The 19,675-nt window shown below is 42.2% G+C and overlaps 1 protein-coding gene across 1 annotated transcript in view; it reads right to left on the bottom strand.

Moving 5' to 3' along the window:
- The window catches only part of MTIF2 (mitochondrial translational initiation factor 2), a 350,344-nt gene that overhangs the window by 203,420 nt on the left and 127,249 nt on the right, over positions 1–19,675 (bottom strand). The window contains exon 6 of the mRNA XM_069234182.1: positions 11,310–11,486. Coding sequence (XP_069090283.1) covers positions 11,310–11,486 — 177 coding nt within the window. The remainder of the gene's footprint in view (positions 1–11,309; positions 11,487–19,675) is intronic.

Here is a 19,675-nt window from a genome sequence, read left to right as displayed (position 1 = left end):
GACTCAAGCATATTCTAGAATTGCTACTTCCACATCTAGCCTATAGCTACTTGAAAAGAAAGAGGCATTTGCTAACTCCCAGAATTGCTTAGCATAATTTCTCGATGAGGCACTGACTAGCTGTTGCCACGCCTCTTCTCTAATTTCAGTTTTCCTATGTGTGACAACTGTTTATTATAGAGTACCCTATACGTCCTTATATCAGTTGTAACCCTTGATGTGGCCTTCAGGGCTATTAACAGGTTTTTGTGGTCTCTTGACCATGAATTATCAAACCACTTCACCTGTTTCTGTGGGTTACTACATATCAATATGGTCAATTGTTCTTGAATATGGTAGAAAATGTCTGCAAAAGCCCCCCAAACTACTTCAGAATCCAAAGTATCACTTAAACAACTCTCAAACTGAGGCATACACTTGCCCACTAGATCTGCCAGATATTTACAATGTCCTCCCGTTTCTGCCAAATCCCCCCACTTTTAGAATACTTTATAGGGCAAACCATTTTATCATGGGGAGCTTGGTTAAATCCTAAAAACAAACTAAGAATCAATAAGTTATGAGCACTTAGGGCAAAACCTTGGATGTGAAAATGACATGCCTTAGTGGCCAACAATTCAGAGAGTACTATATAATCAATTGGTGAACCCTTGCCCCTACCTAAGAACGTTACCTAGTGTGGGGCTTTGCCACAGAATCGTAAGTTAGCATCAGATCAGAGTAAACAACCTATTTGACTTTTTCCCCCTAGAGAGATTGTGGGCAAAATGTAATTGATTAGATTTTCCTACCTCAGGAATATCACACACCTTCCCATCGATAATTGGACAAAGTCTAAGATTAAAATCTATTGCCTCCCCCCAAATGATTACATAATCCTGCCTTAGTGTTGAGGTAACCATATCGCAATCATGCGCCAAAGAATCAGGAATTTGAGCACTGCTGTGATTAAAAGTATGGTAAAAATTAATTAGTACTACTAAGGGTACACCAGGCAAAGAAAAATAAATTATTTGAAAAAATGGCGATTCTACCTGCACGTCTAATACTCTTGCAGAAAAGGCAGTACTTGTTAGGGTAAGTAAGCCCCCCTCTGGTGCCCTGAAGAAGATGGAATAGCCAACGACATTCCAAGAAAGTACTGAGATGTCAGGGAAAGCAGACACTAAAGAGGATTTGACCTCTGCACCCCTTCCCCTCCCAGGTAACTGCATAACATAATCCTTTCCCGTGGACAAAGGGAGGGACAACTCAACATAATTTGTTCCTATAGGAGGCACCAATTAACCATTTTAAAGGTAACTGAACCTTGTTTTGGCCCAATCCTTGATTTCCAGCTGACTGAGTTTGCTGAATAGGACATACTCATCCATAGTGCGTTGCCCTTGCACAGGGTATGGAAACCTAAAGGCGAAGTTTGGGATTTTGCATTTTCTGCTGTGGTGAAAAGATCTATTGGAGGGAATCCCCACTTTTGGAAATATGACTGGAGGACTTCTGGGTGGAGTTCCCACTCGTTGACTTGTTGCTGCATCCTGCTGAGTGGGTCTGTCCACCAGAAGGTATTCCACTGGTGAATGTTGTGATGTACAGCCCACTTCCAAATGGACTGCAACAGGAGTGATAGTTGTGAAGACCTTGTCCCTCCATTGTCCGTCTGGACTAAGACAACCTTGTGGATGAGGTAAGGAAAGAATGCTTTCAATGCTAGGTGAGTTCCAGGCAGTTGATATAGAGATTGCTATACTTGGCATCACGGAGACCCTGAACTGTTAGGTCTAGTAGGTGTACACCGCATCTCAGCTCGGACGCATCGGTTGTGAAAATGATGTGGAGCACAAGGTTGAGAAAAGGTCACCCTTTCAACAGTTTGTTGGTGTTCCACCATTGCAGAGAACGGCGACTGTCTATCAACACTAGAACTTCCAGCTGACCCTGTGACTGAGACCACCAACGAGCTAGACATTCCTGTAACAAACAGGTGTAATTTTGTGCGGGGAACTATGGCAATGCATTAAGGCCATCATCCCTAGCAGACGCATAACCATCCTCACTGTGAGTTGGTGGTTTGTCTGAAACTGGGTCAGTGTTGCCTGAAATTTCTGAATTTGTGTGGGATTGGGGTAGGCTAATCCTCACTGTGTGTTTAGAATGGTTCCTAAATATGGTTGAACCTACTGTGGTTGCAGGTGAAACTTGGGGACGTTGATAGTAACGCCTAAGCAGTGAAGATCTTTTGTCATCCGAGTGTGTTGTTGGCACTGGTGATGAGTGCTGGCTTTGATAAGCAAGTCATCCAGGTAAGGAAACACAGACGTTTTCTCTGCATAGATGAGCTGCGACCACTGCTAGGTATTTGGTGAGCACACGAGATGCAGTGGTCACCCTGAATAAAAGAACTTTGAACTGGTAATGTTTGCTCACTATGACGAAGTATTTGCGATCTGCTGGATTTATTGGTATGTGTAGGTGTTGTTCAGGTCTAGTGTTGCCATGTAGTCGCCTTGTTGGAGCAAGGGGATGACATCCTGCAAGGTGACCATATGGAAGTGATCTGAAAGGATTTATTTGTTTAAAGGCCTGAGATCTAAGATTGCCCTTAGTGACTAGTCCTTTTTGGGGATTAGGAAGTACACCCTTCACCCTTTTAAGGTGAAAGGCTTGACCTTCCAGCTTGAGTAATCCTTGACGTTCCTGCATTAATCTGTGAGTGCAAGGTGGAATGTTGTGGGGGGTGGTAATGAGCTACAGACAGTTGCCATGTTGGATAATGGCTAATACCCGTTTGTCTGTGGTGATGGTATCCCAAACTGAGTGGAAATATTGTAGTCTCTCCCCGACAGGCATTTTCTGGTCAGGGGGAAGATAGGGTAGTTGCTGTTTGGCAGAGGGTGTTGCTCCACGAGAGGAGGAACCCTTACCCCTACCCTTGTTATTGTTGCCTCTGAATAAGCCTTTGTAGTAGAAATTGGTGTATGAAGTATGAGGCTGCTTCTGTTGTGAAAAGGATGCCTCTGTAGAGGGGGATTTGAAGGTACCCATGTAATTTGGGCAACAAAAAATACACCGAGGAGTAGTTGTCTGCAAAGCTCCCATAGCGTTGGCAGTGTCTGTGTCCTTTTTAATTTTTTCTGAAGTAGAATCTACTGTGGATCAAAGAGATGTTCCTTGTTGAACAGCATGCTGAGAACAGCCTGTTGAGCCTCTTGCTTAAAACCAAAACACCTCAGCCAAGCATGTCACCTAAGGATAATGCTTGTATTGATTCACCGAGCTGCGTATCTGCTGCATCAAGGGCTCAGGGCTTAGAGATACTGGTAATGGTTTACCCCTCTGTAACAATTTGTCGGCCCCTTTTTCTATGCTTTTCTGGGAGGTACTGCAGGAGCTCCTCCATCTAATCTCAGTGAGCTCTGTCATAGCGTGTCAAGAGGCCCTGCGAATTGGTGATATGCCAACTGTTGGCAGCCTGAGCTGCAACCTTCTTCCCTCCAGCAACTATGCGCTTACATTCTTTCTCTGGGGGAGGTGTATCTCCAGTAGCTCGAGAGCTGGTCCTCTTGCATGCTGCAGTGGTGACGAGGGAATCCAGTGGCAGTTGGCCTCAAATGAATATAGGGTCAGGCGGCGCTGCTTATATTTCTTATGCACTCGAGGAGCGATGATACTGGCTGTAACAGGGTCCTTACAAATATCCTCTGCGTGCCTCATTATACCTTTTAACATGGGTTGATACTGTGTGTCGCTGTGTGTAGAAGTTATGGTGTCAAAAAACAAATCCTGTTCAAGGGGTTCCTTGTGGAGCTCTACATTGTGGAAAGTTGCCACTCATTTGGGATACTGGGATCTTCACATGACATGTTCCATGGGTCGGGATGCCCTTATGCCACCCTAACTTACGACTGTCCGATTGTGGCGATCGAGGTGAAATGTCCAAAGGGTCATGGGGTGGTGATAATGGTTGAGGAGAATGAGAGGGTGATGTAGGTGGTGGTGAAAGTGGTTGAGGGGGAGGTGTGGAAGGAAGTGGAAGAAAGGCAGAGCTCGTGACCTTGTCATTGCTTTTCTTACTGGGAGGAAGGGGTACATCCAGCACCTCACCTCCTCAAATGTCAATTTCCTCTTTAGAGGTGGATGAGAGGAGGGTATAGCAATAATCTGACCAGTTCCCACTTGGATTTTTCGTTTCAGAATGTCCAGCTTTTCCAAGATAGACAATAAAGCTTCATCGGCTTCACGATCGCTCATCGTGCCTTTTGTGTCTGAACGTTTTGGCTTAACAGAATTTTGGCTTCGATGTGTGAGGCTTCATCGGTGCCTAGATGGAGGGAGTTGCCTACTGAGAAAGCACTAAAGGTCAAGTCGGTGTCAGGGACTACTCCCAGTCTGAAGAGGTCGATGCAGAAGGCTTGGCCTTGGTATGTCCTTTTGGTGCTGGGCACAAGGGTGGGGCATCCAAAGCAGTTTTCTGGATTAAACCATGGTCGGGACGCAGTGGCTGACCCTCAGATAGAACTGCTGGTGGCGAAGATTTTTTGTCCGGCTTAGGTGGATGGATAGGTGCAGGGAGTGCAGTACTAACACGTTGCACGGACTGAACTTCCTGCATCTCTAGGACTACCTCTATGTTGAAGTCAAAGCTGTCATTGAGAGTGAAGGCCTCCTCTTCTTTGTATAAGCTGCTCTTGTGCGCGTTCCTCGCAGAAGATGTTGGGAGTGTTTACAGCCCTCAGACATTTTGAGGTGATGAGGCCTGCAGTCCTGGAGTGTTTTCTTACAGGCCTCACAGTTGGCTTTTTTGTACTTCGGGGAGAGAAACAAATTGCACACGAGTGCTGAGCAGTGTGGGGTTATTTCGAGTGGCAGTGCGGGCAAAATCGAAATTAAATGAGTTCCATCACCAGCAGACCATTTTCGGAGAGACTGGATGAACGTGGTAGGTAGGCCCGAAGTGCTCTCAGTCGAACAAAGTCAGTCTGGTGGAGTTTTTGAGGGGGCGCTGACATGGAAAAGCACATGTGAGAACCATACTATCGAAGACAGAACAGAACTGATACCCCCTCAAACTGAAACTGAGTCGAAGCACAGAACAAAGGCACACAGGTCCGAACCAGACGGCGGAGAGAAAACAATCTAACAATGGAGTCGAGGCCCATGCGCATTATCACCAAAAGGAGGAGTCACTCGACCTTGTGACATGAAAGATTTCTTCAAAGGAAAACAACTTGCACAGCTCCAGACCCAACACTAGATAGCAGGAGTATGAATAGCATGTGCATCTACATCCACACATGCCATTGAACACAACTATGCCTTCAGATTAAAGAACTTCAATGGTTAGTATATCTGTCGCAGGTACAGAGAGAATTATATGTATTGGTAACTCATGAGAACATATATAATACCACCAACCCATTTGGTCAGAACATTAAGTTGTGGAGGAGATATATAAAATACATTTGAGTTCATAGAGCTAGGAAAAGGGAAAGAGAGGAGAACTAAAGAAATCATAATTAGTTTGTTCATATAGATCAATAAATGCAACCCACATCTTAAGTTCACCAGCACATGCAGTAAGACAAATTTTTCTTTTCTGGATTTAAATATAGCTCCCAGAATTGGAGGGTTGATTACAGAATTTTATAAGAAACCAACAGACAAAACACATTATTCATTATTACATTTTGACAGTTTTCACACCAGAGTTTTTCAAAGAAAATCTCCCAGAGAGGCAGTTCTTACATTTGAGAAGGATTTGTTCCAAACTGTCCTGTTAAGACAACCATTCACATAAACTAGTTAATTAGGTGTAAGAGAGAAGTCATCTCCGTAGAATAGTCCAAAGAGTTAAAAATATTAATACAGCTCTTCTATTTGAGATGCAAATAAAAGCCCCAATCAGAGTACTTACTCAGCTCTGTTTAAGAAACTCAAGAAGATAATTAACAAAAACTGTAGTATGTTGAATACTTGATCACTCACCTTGGAGAGACCTTTTTTTCTTCTCTTAAGACAGGTAAGAATTGAAAGTCTGTATTAGTACACACCAGACCTGACAAATTACAGCAGGTGTGCAACTACAACCGAGGAACTTACTACCACCAGGAGGTGGATAACACCCTTGAGGGAACTGCAAATGTTGTAGATTTATAGAAAACACAACTGAACTATATTTGGCACTCCATACCCCCATTAGAATTATGTAACTTCACCAACTCTAAGAGCACAGGGGTCATTTAACTTGATAATCTGCCCTTTCGAGCTTTAGTATTAGGCATGACAATACTCTGAACAATATAGGATGTAAACACACTTGCAATAAAATGACTGCCCACTTCCTACTGAAGGTCACAATCAAAATTATTTATCAGGGATAATCATTGAAAAACTAAAGTGGTTCAAAGGTGGGGTTGACAGGTCCAGTCTTTTGTTTTTGATAGAACAAGGATGGGTTTATAGATTAAAAGCCCACATGCAAGGGCTGAATGACAACCCTTTATAATTGATAAACTGGGACGGGGATTGTGTTTTCCTGGTTCCTATGTAGTCATTATGTTTTGATTCTCCCAAGCCATGATCCATCCTGGTCAGTCACATATGACACCTATGTAAAGAGGATCAATAATCTCCTGGGTCTATCAAATTTATCTTACTACATAAAGGTTCTAATCATTCACACCAGGATTTCAACTCTACATACTAGAGGAGACATGAAATTCTGCAACAATTAAAATAAATCTGCACTTCACACAATTCAATCTACAGAGTACATTATCATCACTCTTTTCAAGAGTGTTCCTTCACTTGGACATATATGCCCTACTACAGCTCACGTGGATCACTCGTGACAAATGACACGTTTGGAATGTGACCCATTTTAGATTCATCCAATTAAATGATTTCATTCAAGACTTACTTTTTGGGTCTGAAGCTTTATCTTAATCACACCACAAAGTATGAAATTCATCCAACCCTTAGAAACTTTGCTTCCTGGGATCGAGTCAGTGGAGGGCAATGACAGTGAGGTGATATTTTCCACGCCTCCTTTTTAAAATGTTGTCATTTAAATTTGACAATTAATGTTTGGCCAGGGACACTTGACACCAAATGCAAATCTGCCAATTACAGACATGTCTGAAAACTACTGACCTATGTGTATCCAGAGAGATGTCTAAATTGTTCAAGCTTTCCTTACTCATATCTTCATTCTCTTAAAAAACGAAATTCACTGCCAGTGGCAGAAATCCCACTGTCCTGCTTTTCCACACTACTGACTGATAATCACTTTGCACAGCAGAGGAAAAGGCTGAAACCTGAATATTTTAGTTGATTTTTTTGGACAGTTTACTGGTGGAGTGTCTGATGTATTTCACTCCGGGGCCATCTGGGCCTATGGAACCCTACCAACTCACAACATTAATGGGAAGTAGCAACTAGCGGAATCAGCGGGTATATGACTTGCATATTCTAAACCCACATCACTTATTTAGAATGCTGTTCAAAAGTGAAATTATTACAAAAAATATAAGATCTCAGGGTGCATAACAACCTGTTCCTAGCATGTGCTGCTCTCGGTAGTCCTGCCAAAAAACATAGTGGGAGAGGAGAGGTGAAACTGAACATACATCCTCCCAAACCGATAACTCAATAAGAAGAGTACGCCAGGTGGAAACTTAAAGGCTAAAAAGACCTTTCTATTTAGATATTTAAGAAATGCCCTTTTCTTAGGGTGAAAGACCTCACTCACCCAAGAATGGCATGCTACATTATACGCTTCTACTTACATTGATCTGGTTTGTGAACCAATATGGGCTGCAGCCTATGTGTTGCAATATGGTGAAGGTATCCTAATCTCAAAGACAGAGGGGAAGGAAAAAGGAAACTAAAAATACCTACTGGTAGACTACAGGTTTTACTCCTGTCTCCAGTGTGTAATTAAAAATAAAAAAGGAAGAATTATTCAACCCTGTGAGGAGATTGATAGGTTTCGGCCCAGCAAAACTGCCTGCAAACAATTCACCAAGACCAATATGGCACTTTGTGGAAAGGTATATCAGTATTTGTGATTATAGGCTAAAATGTGGTATCTACTAAGTAATATAATTCTTGACCATATATAAATTGAGGGTGGGTAAGGTCTCCACCGTCCTCAGGAATCCTGTAGGGGACAGAAAGAAACAACGACCACATAGTTCCATTATCACACTCAGTTAGTTAGCAGGATATTAATGAGATGACTTCCCATTGTGTCTCACACTCACTCACTTATGAATTCCAGTATCAACCCACATGTTAAAATAGAGTTTATCCAGTACAGGCATGACCGTACATTAATTACAGGTGATAATGCCTCTACATGATGGTCAGAAATACCTGAGCCTACCAAGGTGAAACCAAGATCCAAACGTATTAAAAGTATGCTGATGGCTTATGCAGTTTATGAAGTAGTATATTCATTGAGATAGTGAATGGAAAAACTATAGTTTCTAACTTAAATGGGCTTAAAGTCAGTCCCTTGAAAGGATTAATGTGAAGGTTGTTCTTGTGGATCTCCATACTAGAAGTAATGTCCTCTTGTTTCACACTCATTCGCTTTACACATGCTACAGTCAAAGTGAATATGAAAAAGGGTTGTGCCTCACATATTTTGTGACCATTCTCTCTTTGTAATTATGGTTAGTTCACTATATCGGATTCTCTTGCAGATGCAATAATAGGAGAAAAACTTGCAATCAATACACAGTTGTGTATAGCCTTTTTAGCCTTGTTTTTTAGAAACGTTATTTTAGCAACTAGGCCTGCCGTTGTGCACTGTAGCCCAGTTATATTTTACTCAGCTCCATTTTAATTTTCTAGCATAGGCCACATTTGTGGTACTGTTTTTTTTTTTTTATCTAGATATTCTTTCGCCTAGGAAAGCATTATGTTCTTAACGATACATTCTTTTCTCTTTGTGCTTTCCTCAAGGCTGCTACCAGATCGAGTTGCCGGCAAAGTGGCACGCTGTGTCTCCAACATTTGCAGAAACATACACATTCTCACGTGGGGGCATTTTCTCAGAACATCAGCTGTTTTATTATAAAAACACTTCTCTGTCCCATACACATTAGAGGGAGATTCCCGCCAGATGACCATGACCACATGCTGATTGCTTTCACTACAGCTGCGTGCATAGGCTACTGGATCCTTGGCCTACATGGGGCTGGTGTCTTTCTAGGCAACAGGCTTCCTCGCTCAGGTATGGGGGATGTCTTCCCAAGTGGGAAACCTGAAGGGTGAATTGGAGCTTATCACGCTGTGCTCTAACATAGCTTAGGTAGGACCCCACATATATTACTCCTAGTGACAGTATGGTGGGACTTTTTCTGTGTTTCACTTGTCTTGTCACCATTTTGCTTCTAGCGTGTTTTATCATCCTAGTTATTGCAATTCATGCCATTTTATCTAAGATGCAGTTATTTCAATAAACCTTATTGAACCATTCTCTGCCTCTGTTTGTCTTTGCATATGTGAGACTAATGTAACAGAGAAAAGGATGAGATCTGATTGACCACAATTCCACTGAGGAGTCATTTCTGTCATGCGCCCGGTTACCACAATCATCCCTGCTCTTGGGCACAGATGAGGTGCGCTAGTTAGCCAGAAAACCCAGATCAGGCCGATAGTTGTCACATGGTGTGGGATTGGACTCAGTTCCCCACAATTCAGGTGATTCTGCTGCCCGACTTCAGTAGTCTCATTCGGATAATGACATCCTACGCGACACAGTTTCATAGGTTACTCCTGTCTTGTGCCCATTCTCCATTGATAATTATGGATAGTCCACTATATCGGTATCTTGTACTAGAACAATAGTGTAAAAAACTGTCATTTAAAGTATTAGAGGTTAAGTCATAAATCATGTATTTAGAAACACTCATCTGAATTCAAAACACCAACTAAGTATGTTGCCCTAGTCCATTTAGAAGCTTATTTGTATTTTTGAAAGGTAAAGGTGGGCTGATCTCTTTTAGTAAGGAAGCCACCTTCAGAATGAACAGGGGACCATTTATAAAACTCTGGGTGTATACTTGGACAGAAAAGCTCATGAAATGAACAGGATGTTTCTTACTTAGGTTACTAGCTAATACGCCTAAAGTCAGAGTCCTACACCTCTGTGGAGGCTGGGCAGAGGTCGTTTATTCCACCATAGCACGAATAAAGAACAGACTACTTCTCATCAAGGGAAGTCGAGTTGGAGCTCAACTGAATTAGTAATACTCGGACCAATAAAAAAGGCAGCCATAATAAGATTATCATACTTCATTGTGGTATTTGTGTATTTTGATGGAACCAAGGAAATTATAATACGTGGGATCTTGCATCCCTATTGTTACTTACAAAGAGGACTCTGGATTGACAAAAAATGCACTATGATAACATATACTATAAAAATAAGAAGGATGGAAGATCAAGTAAATTCCTTGTTGGAGACATAATATAAAGAGAGAAATGGTGGGACAAATAAACTAGTGGAAGTGCTCTAAAAGGAGGAGCGGAAAATAAAGTGTTTTGAATCTACACTGATGCATCTTTTTCTCCCTCTTGCTTTATGAGCACCCACAAGTGTGATCTAATTTTAAAAGAGTGAAGTGTGGGATTAACTGATGTGGTGAACAGAGGGCCAGACAGAAGGCTAGGGAGGATAGCTAATGCAAATTTCACAGTTAAGAAAATCAATACCGTCAGTCACATCCAGTTTTTCATAAAAAATAATTCTTAGTAGACACTGCCCCACAATCACTTTCGAAAAGGTTTCATGCTTGGGAATTGCAGTCCTGCCGTAGACCCAGTGGGAATTCTTCCAACTGAGACATAAATAATGGGAGAGGCCCTTTCCAGCCATACGTTTGCCAAACTTTTTTGCTGTCCTTGATGCCAGAGTCTTAGTCCCTTTCTTTGGAGTTGTACAGTGTCAAATACTCCTTGTATGGCCCTTCTATTCTCTTTTGGGAGAGTGTTGACAGAAGAGGGAAAGGACTGGTTGCGACTGGGACCTCTTAGAGAGTTGGACCCTGTGGCGGGGAACCACTCCCCATTCCAAGAGCTTCACATTGACAGATTTGATTGAAAGAGACTGGATTCTTTGCAAATGTGCACATGCGCAAGAATGCAAGCAAGCGTGTTTCTCTCTGAAAACATATCTGTAAGTGTGAACCTTTTTCTATCAAAAAGTACCTATGATTCGTACAAGGATCAGAGAACAAATATTAGTGAGAAAACCAGGGTAACTGCTACTTAATAACACTAATTAAACTGATTCTTAATACCTTTTGCATCTTTGGCATGTCGAATTGATTCCACTGTTTGCTTCATAACCCCATCATCTGCAGCCACCACCAATATGACAATGTCAGTAACGTGTGCTCCTCTAGCACGTATTGCTGAAAAGGCAGCATGCCCTGGTGTGTCTAAAAACGTGATTTTCTCCCCAGATGGTAAATGAACTGAAAAGACAAAAAAGAAGCACTAAGATACTTATTGCATGTTGACAGACTGCATACCTGTCATCTTACTATATTTGCTGTCTCACTTCCAACAGCAAGAAAAATTATCAACATGTTACTTGAGAAAAGTTACTTACTTGTCTCCATAATAGACATTCTCCTTGAATTTGTAAACAGCAGAATACCTCTGTCCATGCTCAGGATCCACAATCACTATTTGAATTGCAACACCTTTATTTTTCTAAGCATTTTTTCATAGACAGTATGCCCGAAAAAGTCAATATTTGAAGTCGCATTTCAACCGGCCACAATTGTCATTTATATACTATAAACTTCATTTGACCCAAACCCCACAGCTTTTTTGTACCTTCACTTTCCAGTAAACAAGTAGAAATGGCAGCACTGGTATTGTTCTTAACAATAAGCAGTAATCTCACCAAGTTCTTTTAAACAATTCTAGAAGCTGTATGCCCTGCATGATCACTTAGCATGTTTATTTTCTTGTGACTAACTGCACAAGAATCTACCTTCCATTGAACTTTCTGTGTATCTGTTTTCACAGGAGGATAGCAAAAGGTTTTTTAATTGAAAGAAAATAACTATGATGAAGATTTATAAAAGTAACTTTTCCTTCTCCATTGCAGGTTTTTGTTCGCTTTTCATAAACAGTAAACAGACTAGCATGCCTGAAGAAGAAAGTGCAAAGGACCAGATAAAGAATAAGTTAAACAGGACATCAGGATTTTAATTAAAGAAGGGTTAGGATTATAAAAATGCCACTAATTCTGCCCAGACACCAGTCAACACAGTAAAATATGGTAAAAGTGCGCAAAGCCCTCCAGGTTGCAAATTTCTCATGAGAGCTACCTTTGCTGCGCTCACCAGGAAGAGGCCAGCAAAGATGGCAAAACATGGAATTACGCAACACACTATTCATCTTTTAATGGATTGTTTCAAAGATGCCATACCAATAAAGGTAGACTATAGTTTACAAAGAGCTGTTTCAACTTATGTAGTTCTTTTGTTATTATCAATAGAAAACATACATGCGCTTTAAACATCAAATGCAGGCGGCATCTGGAGGAGAGAGAAATATCAAACCGGTTTGAGAAGCAGGGAGAGACCTTTGATGAATGTGTGACTACAAGGATTCCCTTGTTCAGTCTTCCATGAGGCCAGAAGTTCCCAAAGCGAGGGGCCTTAAAAAACACTGCACGCTAGCTGTAACATTATAAGGGTATTGAAAGTGTGATTGCTGGTTGTGTACGCTTGAGGTCAGGGACTTGATATAGGGAAATACAGAGATCCTGGTCTTGATGAAGGCCCCGGACCTTTAATGGGCCACGGATAGGGATGAAACGTGTTGACCTGTTGGATGCAAGAGCAATACGATTTTCCTATTGCATACCAAATGAAGTTTGGATCTCCACTCCACTTTTAAATACAATAGTTTCTTTGGGTAGGTCATTGGGATTTGTATATTTCTTTCTTTGTCTGGATCCTTTACCTCTTATCACTGCAAAGGGGAGGAGGGTGGAATCAGGGTAGTGTGGGGTCATCCTGTAAATGTTTAAGAATATTCAACAGGGTCTGCATTTGTTGGCACTAGGAACTTTTGTGTTGTTCTACGAATAAGGTTTAGTGTGAAATCAGGAACATAGAAGTTCTAACATTGAGTCTCTATAACGGTACATTTGCTTTGTGCAGTAGTAGTAGCATTTGGGAGAATACAGACGTAGCTGTGCCTTGCTTCTCTCTCATTTCCCCGGCGTGGTCAATATTCTGGTAATTAAATATGTTTAATACATGAGGAGGGAGAGAGAAAACCTCTCTGAGATGCTCTATGTGATGCTGAATCAATGGAACTGTAAAAAAGATTTAGAAGGAAGGCTTACGCTATATACAGCAACCAAAGCTAAATGTACTTTTGTAGAAGGAAATTGATAACCAGATGTGGCAAAATAAAGAAGATACTGTAGTTTGGATTTCTCTAGCATGATCGCTGATCTACCTGCTTCGCTCAGTACCAGATGAAGAACCTCTTCCACTTGAAGAAATATTATGCTCTCTTGAAACAGTGCTTTGACTCTCATGATACACATACAATCTCAAGGGAGGTTCAAGTGTTCATCTTGCATTTACTCAGGAACCAGGTATTTAAAGGCTGTGATCGAACATCTTCCCTGAAATTCTGGATCGCAGATCAGGCCTCATTGGTAGCCTCTGTCAATGTTCAGGCATAGGAGAAGGAGACCTATGAACCGCCACTAGTGTGGCCAGTCTGGAGTATCTAGAATCACAATGGTTTTGTGTTGTTTCAGTTTTAAAATTTCTTTAAGATTTAGTGAACGTGGTGTACAATAATGTAGCAGTTTCTCTTTATTTGTAGCACACTTCACTTTGACTTGGTAGGAATCTGGAGGAGAAGTCTCAGGAGTAAGTGTTAATTGCTGTGACAAATACATCCATATCTTGTTTTTCCAATGTATCAAGGCCTCTGAAAGCGCCTCATTGTTTAAGACGCACGTGTGCTCTTTTTGCAGAAGTCTTCTTACATTGTCTGCCTTTGTATTCTGTGGTAGATGGATTTTCAACTCTAGATCACCACAGCTTTTGTTGATAAGCCCCATCACTCTTCTTTCCTAGTTGGACTAAATAATACACTGTTGATGTGTTGTCAGTCTGAATCAAAACTGAGTCTGAATTGACAAATGAGGAAAACTGCTTCAGAGCCAGGTGGACAGCTCAGAGTTCCAATATGTTTAAGTGGTAAGACTGCTCTGTGGGTATCTAATAGTCTTATACTTTCAGAGCATCGATGTGAATTCCCCAAACTCAGAGTCTAAAATGATGGATTGTGTCAAAAGAGGTTTTTGGAAAGGTATCCCATTGTCTCCTGGGGTAGAGCTACTCTGTTATTCCACTGTGCCCACTTTTGACACTACTGTTTCTCCAGTAATACAGGGAACCACAATAATTGTAGAATAAAAGGGGATCAATATGAGTAACAAAAAAGCCTTGCTCACCCTTTACTTATGTATTGTTATAAGTCCGGAAATGATGTTAGACACAGAAAAAAATCTTCCCATTAATTACAAAATGAATTTTAGTCTCAAAACATTTTCAAACAGTATAATCCTTAAGACGTGGATGGATTAATTCATAGACACTCAAACTGAATATAAACATTTCATTTTACCCCTGGTGCAAAATAAGATCCATTCCTATAGATCACAATTTAACTGTTTGACATCTGTACACCGAACTAAATCATTACTGTAATTTGGGGATCTCCACTGAGTTATTATTAGAAGCCAGGGACCCACAGTCTAAGTAATTTCCATGATTTGGGCCTCAAAACAATACACAAAAATACAAAAACAAATATACACCGAACAACTACTCAAATATTGAATTATGTTGTGTAATTCACAATTAAATATAGAAAAAGTTTTCAAAATTTCAATTTTGCTTAGTTAAATAAACTATTAATTTAATTGAAAAATGTTAACATTATTTAATTTTGTAAAACAGTTGTGGACCCTTGAGTAGGGCTTGTGGCCTTCCAGGGTTTCACAGACCACAGGGTAAGACACACTGCTGTAGATAATGCATAGTTTAATGACTCAGGTCCACAATCTGTGAATCCAATTAAAACACAATAATGCAGGTTTATGGTATGTTTTGTGAAATGTGTACCACCTTTCTCAGGACATATCTTGGAAATAATCAAATCAGCAACATAAGAGACTCAATATTTACTTCAGGGGTTTTCTCATAATCCTCATTTTATATAAATGATGTTGAGATGTATTCTTATTGAACAGGAAATTGAGATAAAACATGTTACTTGGAATACAATCACTATTAATTTTTTCAAGTTTTAAAATATACATATATTTATATTATTGTTTATTCTTATGATAGCATCCATTTGATCACTCCTATCTTAAGGTTACACAAGTCTGATCTAAAAGTACACGACTCAGTCCTTTCGAACACTGCTTGCCGGACATGTCCTGGCTTCTAACAAAACATAACTACAGGTGGGCAGGATATTTTTGGTTAGTTCACCATTTCTCCAGAAATTATTGTAGTGGTCTCAAGTGGAGTCTGGCATTCGGCTTTAAGAAAATGACTGAAGATCTCAAGCCTAAAAAGGATGAAACTGTCAGACTATTTAATGAAGTGTTGTGTTGCTTGAAAATCAACGCATGGGCAGAGCTGTTCTCCAGTTTATGAATAGCAAGGAAAACACTATAACGGATAAATTGTAAGTACATGATCATTTTACCACTCTCTGTTACAATAGGATACCAAAGATTTAACAACACTGTTAACAGGAATAGGAAAGGAGTGTGGTACATGGCTGAAATTGTAAAAGAAAACATTCAACGAAGATAAGAATGAATTCATATTAATTTATAAACGGTCATTCTAGGTGTCATACTGTACGTGGATGACTGTAAACAACTTTGTACAGAGAGGTGTTCCAGAAAAATTAGTCTTTTGAGTTACCGTATACCCAGAATGTCCACAGATTCGTCACTTAAATTATTTCAAGTGATAGTTGGATGGCAAATTGATAATTTTTGTTCTCAATTTTTCACATTTCATACATATTTCAAACGTTTTAGAGGACATCTTAAACTATAGATTTTCTGAGATTCTGGCTGGAAATGTCATATTAGCAGTAAGTTTTAAACACCTCCGTACCTTGTGCTGACACAAAACCATATCACTAAATTTAAAATAAATAAAAAGTGGTGGAATATTCCCAAAAATGCCATTAGCCAACCTACTCTTGCAATCAGCCCTACTTTAGACTATAGCAATTTTAAAACAGCAAAGTAGTTTGAAGACAGCTGTTTGCACTGAACATGAAGGTAAAGTACACAATGGTGAGCACAATTACTTACGTTTTCACAACATGTCTGCTTTCCACATCCTCTTAACTGAGGTGTGTCTTTTCCAGGTAAGGCAAAGGGACCAAATCTATCATTTCACAGAAGCCCAGCCAAATGCAAGGCCAATTTTGCCCAGATTACCAAATGCTCAGCTACCAGAATGACATTACATCCAGCTCATTCATCATTCTTGTGTTCATTATTATCCCTCTCTTTACGGATAGCAAATATATAAAAAAAGAGTTGGTGGAGCAGGGCTGTTTACAGGAAGGTGGCCTGTTACACACAGGAACACCGTAGTGATTGTGAAGCTCAAGATTTACTCTGAGGATGAGACTGGTGGTGGAAAGATTAAAAATTTTAAAAAACAATATAGTTAAACTATAGAATGGAAGGTGTACACCACATGCATAAAGGGATTAATAGCGAACATTAAGAAAAATTATTGATAAAGTGAAGACAGAAAACAAAAGCATTAACAATGGAACTGAAACACTGGGGCATGGACAGCAAGATGGCAGACTAGCAGCACTTTCTGCGAGCTACGATGGCTCAACAATAATCCTGGACAAATTATGCCTTTCACCTGCCATCCAAACCTGAGACTACCCCCCTCCCGCCCCTGAAGACAGGGGGCACTGGTGCAGGTGATGAAACCCCATGAGAGATCTATTAATACATGCACTCAGAGGGCACCTCAGAAGGGTACCCTGAAACCTTACCAACTATCTCTGTGTGGACTGACTAGTTTGAGCCAGCCTGGCACCACCAGTCAAGAGTCTAACCTCTTAGGGTAAGGGCCTTTGCACAAAGCCTGCTCTGGGAGAAGTGTTATACACCCCATCCAACAGGATGACCTGCAAATCTGCATTCCAGGGCAGGGGGCTTCAAAAAGGCCTGCCATCCTTAGTATGCAGATCTGACTTCCCTCAGAAGGAAGATGCCAACCCCCCTGACCAGGGCCCATTTGGCACCTGGACAAGTGGGAAATTTAGTTATTCAGGGAGGTGTGCCAGCCTGACGTGTACACAACTTTTAAAAATCTGCCATGACGGTGTTGGCAGATTTAGGAACTCTGGGACAGGGTTATGCCCACTTCCTGCAGGAGGTGGTTATATAGGGGGTGTAGTGACCCCAGGGGTAAGTAGCCCATTGGCTACTAGCCTACACTTCCCAAAATCCAGTATTCAGGGGAGCTCATGGCACCAGGAAATCAGATTCCTGCTGAAGATACTGAAGAGTTGTAAAAGCAAAGGAAGAAGCACCTGACCTGGACCCAGCCCTGCCGGCCTGTCTGCTGCTCCTACTGAACTGCGCCAAAGTCATCTCGTCTTGCAGCTGCTCTGCCCCCCCGAGCCTGAGAGGACTGCCTGCCTTCAAAAAAGACCCAGGAACTCCTGTTGAGTAGCAGAGCTGCTTCCCGGCATCTGCAGGCAGCCCAAGACAACCCGTGAGGACTCAGGACCACCAAAAACCATTCGCCTGGAAGCACCATTGCACCCATTCCGCAGAGCTCAAGTCGAAGTAGATAATCTTTGCCAGCATGGTTCCCCAGCCCTCCAGAGACTGAGTCCACCTGGACTTGACCACTGACGACCCTCCGTCAATGCCAGCAGCCTCTGCACGCAGGCCCTCACAACCGCAAGTGGCGATGGTGGAGAAAACCAGAGTTCTCAGGACACCTCTGCACCTGTCGCCCCTGACCCGTGGAGAAGCGGACTGAAGGTGTCCCCACATCTTCGGACATTCCAAGATTGGAGTCCCCTTACTAGTTCCCCCCGACTGGATCCACAGTCCTCACCTGCCGCATCTTTCCAACCGGACCAACCCCAACAGAGTAACACTGGGCACCCAACGCCATACTACACCTCTGAACCCAGCCACCCCAGTGCCGCCCGGTGTAACCTGTTGGCGTGGTCCTGACCCTTGCCCAGTACTTATCTCAAGTCCAGGAGATTGGCCATGTAAGTCTCTGCACTTTACCTGATTTGCCGTCATTGATGTCCTCTATTGCAGGTTTCAGAAATTGCATTGCAGCTTTCAGAAATTGCACTCTGTTGATTTTTCAAAACTGTAAAGAATTTTCTTACAAAACGTACTTACATGAACAAACTGCTTCTGGTGCTAAAATATACATAAAGATACTTGTTATTTTAGTCAATTGGTGTGGATTTCGTTCTTAAGTCATGCGTCTCGTTTACTGACTTGTGTGTATTTGCACGTGTCTCACACTCCTCTGTGTTAAGCTTAAGGCTGCTTGCCTACACTAACTCCTAATAGAGCACTTTGGGGTTGCATAGCAAGCCCTGTGTACTGGTAAGGGAACCCCTGGACTCTTTGCACAATGCATCTCATTTTGTTATATCATATAAAGAGACAGCTTCGTACAGTATGGGGGCTGGCAGATACAGCTTTGGGAACCCTCTCATCCTGATGGTGCAGTGCAGCAGTGGCAGGCGGCAGGATCACCTTCCTACACCTTTCCATCCATTCATAATGCAGAAGGACATATGGTAGAGTGAGGTGACGGCTGTGGTGGTGGGAGCCCTGGCGGAGGCCCTAAAGCTGAGAAGCACCCTACAGTAGCTACCCTCACAGACTAAGGAAGGGTCCAGGCCTAGCTGAGACAAGGACTGCCCAAGCACGGAAAACCTGCCGCACCTGGGATAGTCTGACAACACCGCTGGGGCTGGAGACGGTGCCCTAGGACGCAGCCTGGGTGCGGCCCACAGGCTGCAGGGGTCCGAGGGTGCTGCAAGGGGGCTCCCTTACACTGGCAGGTGCAACGTCACAGCAACTACCAGTCCAGAAGCGGACTTCAAACTCCCCCACACCCCCTATTCTGGCAATTCAGGCACATTCACCCTCCAGACAGCTGCAATGCACATGAAGGCAGAGGATGTTGGAACCTTGCTTAAATACATCATTGGACTCTGCTGCAACTGGTGTGTGGGAGGACTGGATGTCCCACTAACCCCCAGTCTGCACTGAAGAGGACCAACACTGGCGAGAGAGGGCCGGGGCACAGGGAGAGCAGTCTCCCTCAGAGGAGAGAGACTAGTGGACTTGTGACATACAGACTCTTGGTGCCATTCCCAGTAGTTATAGACTCTGCAATCGGGATACTGATGGGCTAGTGTCCACAAATTGCTAGATGGGTATCTGCGAGCCACAGATGGAGAGATCAGGGCATGTGTGATTCTAAAGGGGTCCTGAAACGACAAAAGAGCAGGGACTTGTCTTGCAGGCTATGGCCTGTGGCCGGGATAGCTGTTGCACCAT

The sequence above is a fragment of the Pleurodeles waltl genome, chromosome 5 (assembly GCF_031143425.1).
Source record: "Pleurodeles waltl isolate 20211129_DDA chromosome 5, aPleWal1.hap1.20221129, whole genome shotgun sequence".
NCBI classification, from domain to species: Eukaryota; Metazoa; Chordata; class Amphibia; order Caudata; family Salamandridae; genus Pleurodeles; species Pleurodeles waltl.
The sequence above is the reverse complement of the archived record's forward strand: the minus strand, read 5'-3'. Positions and strand labels throughout refer to the sequence as shown.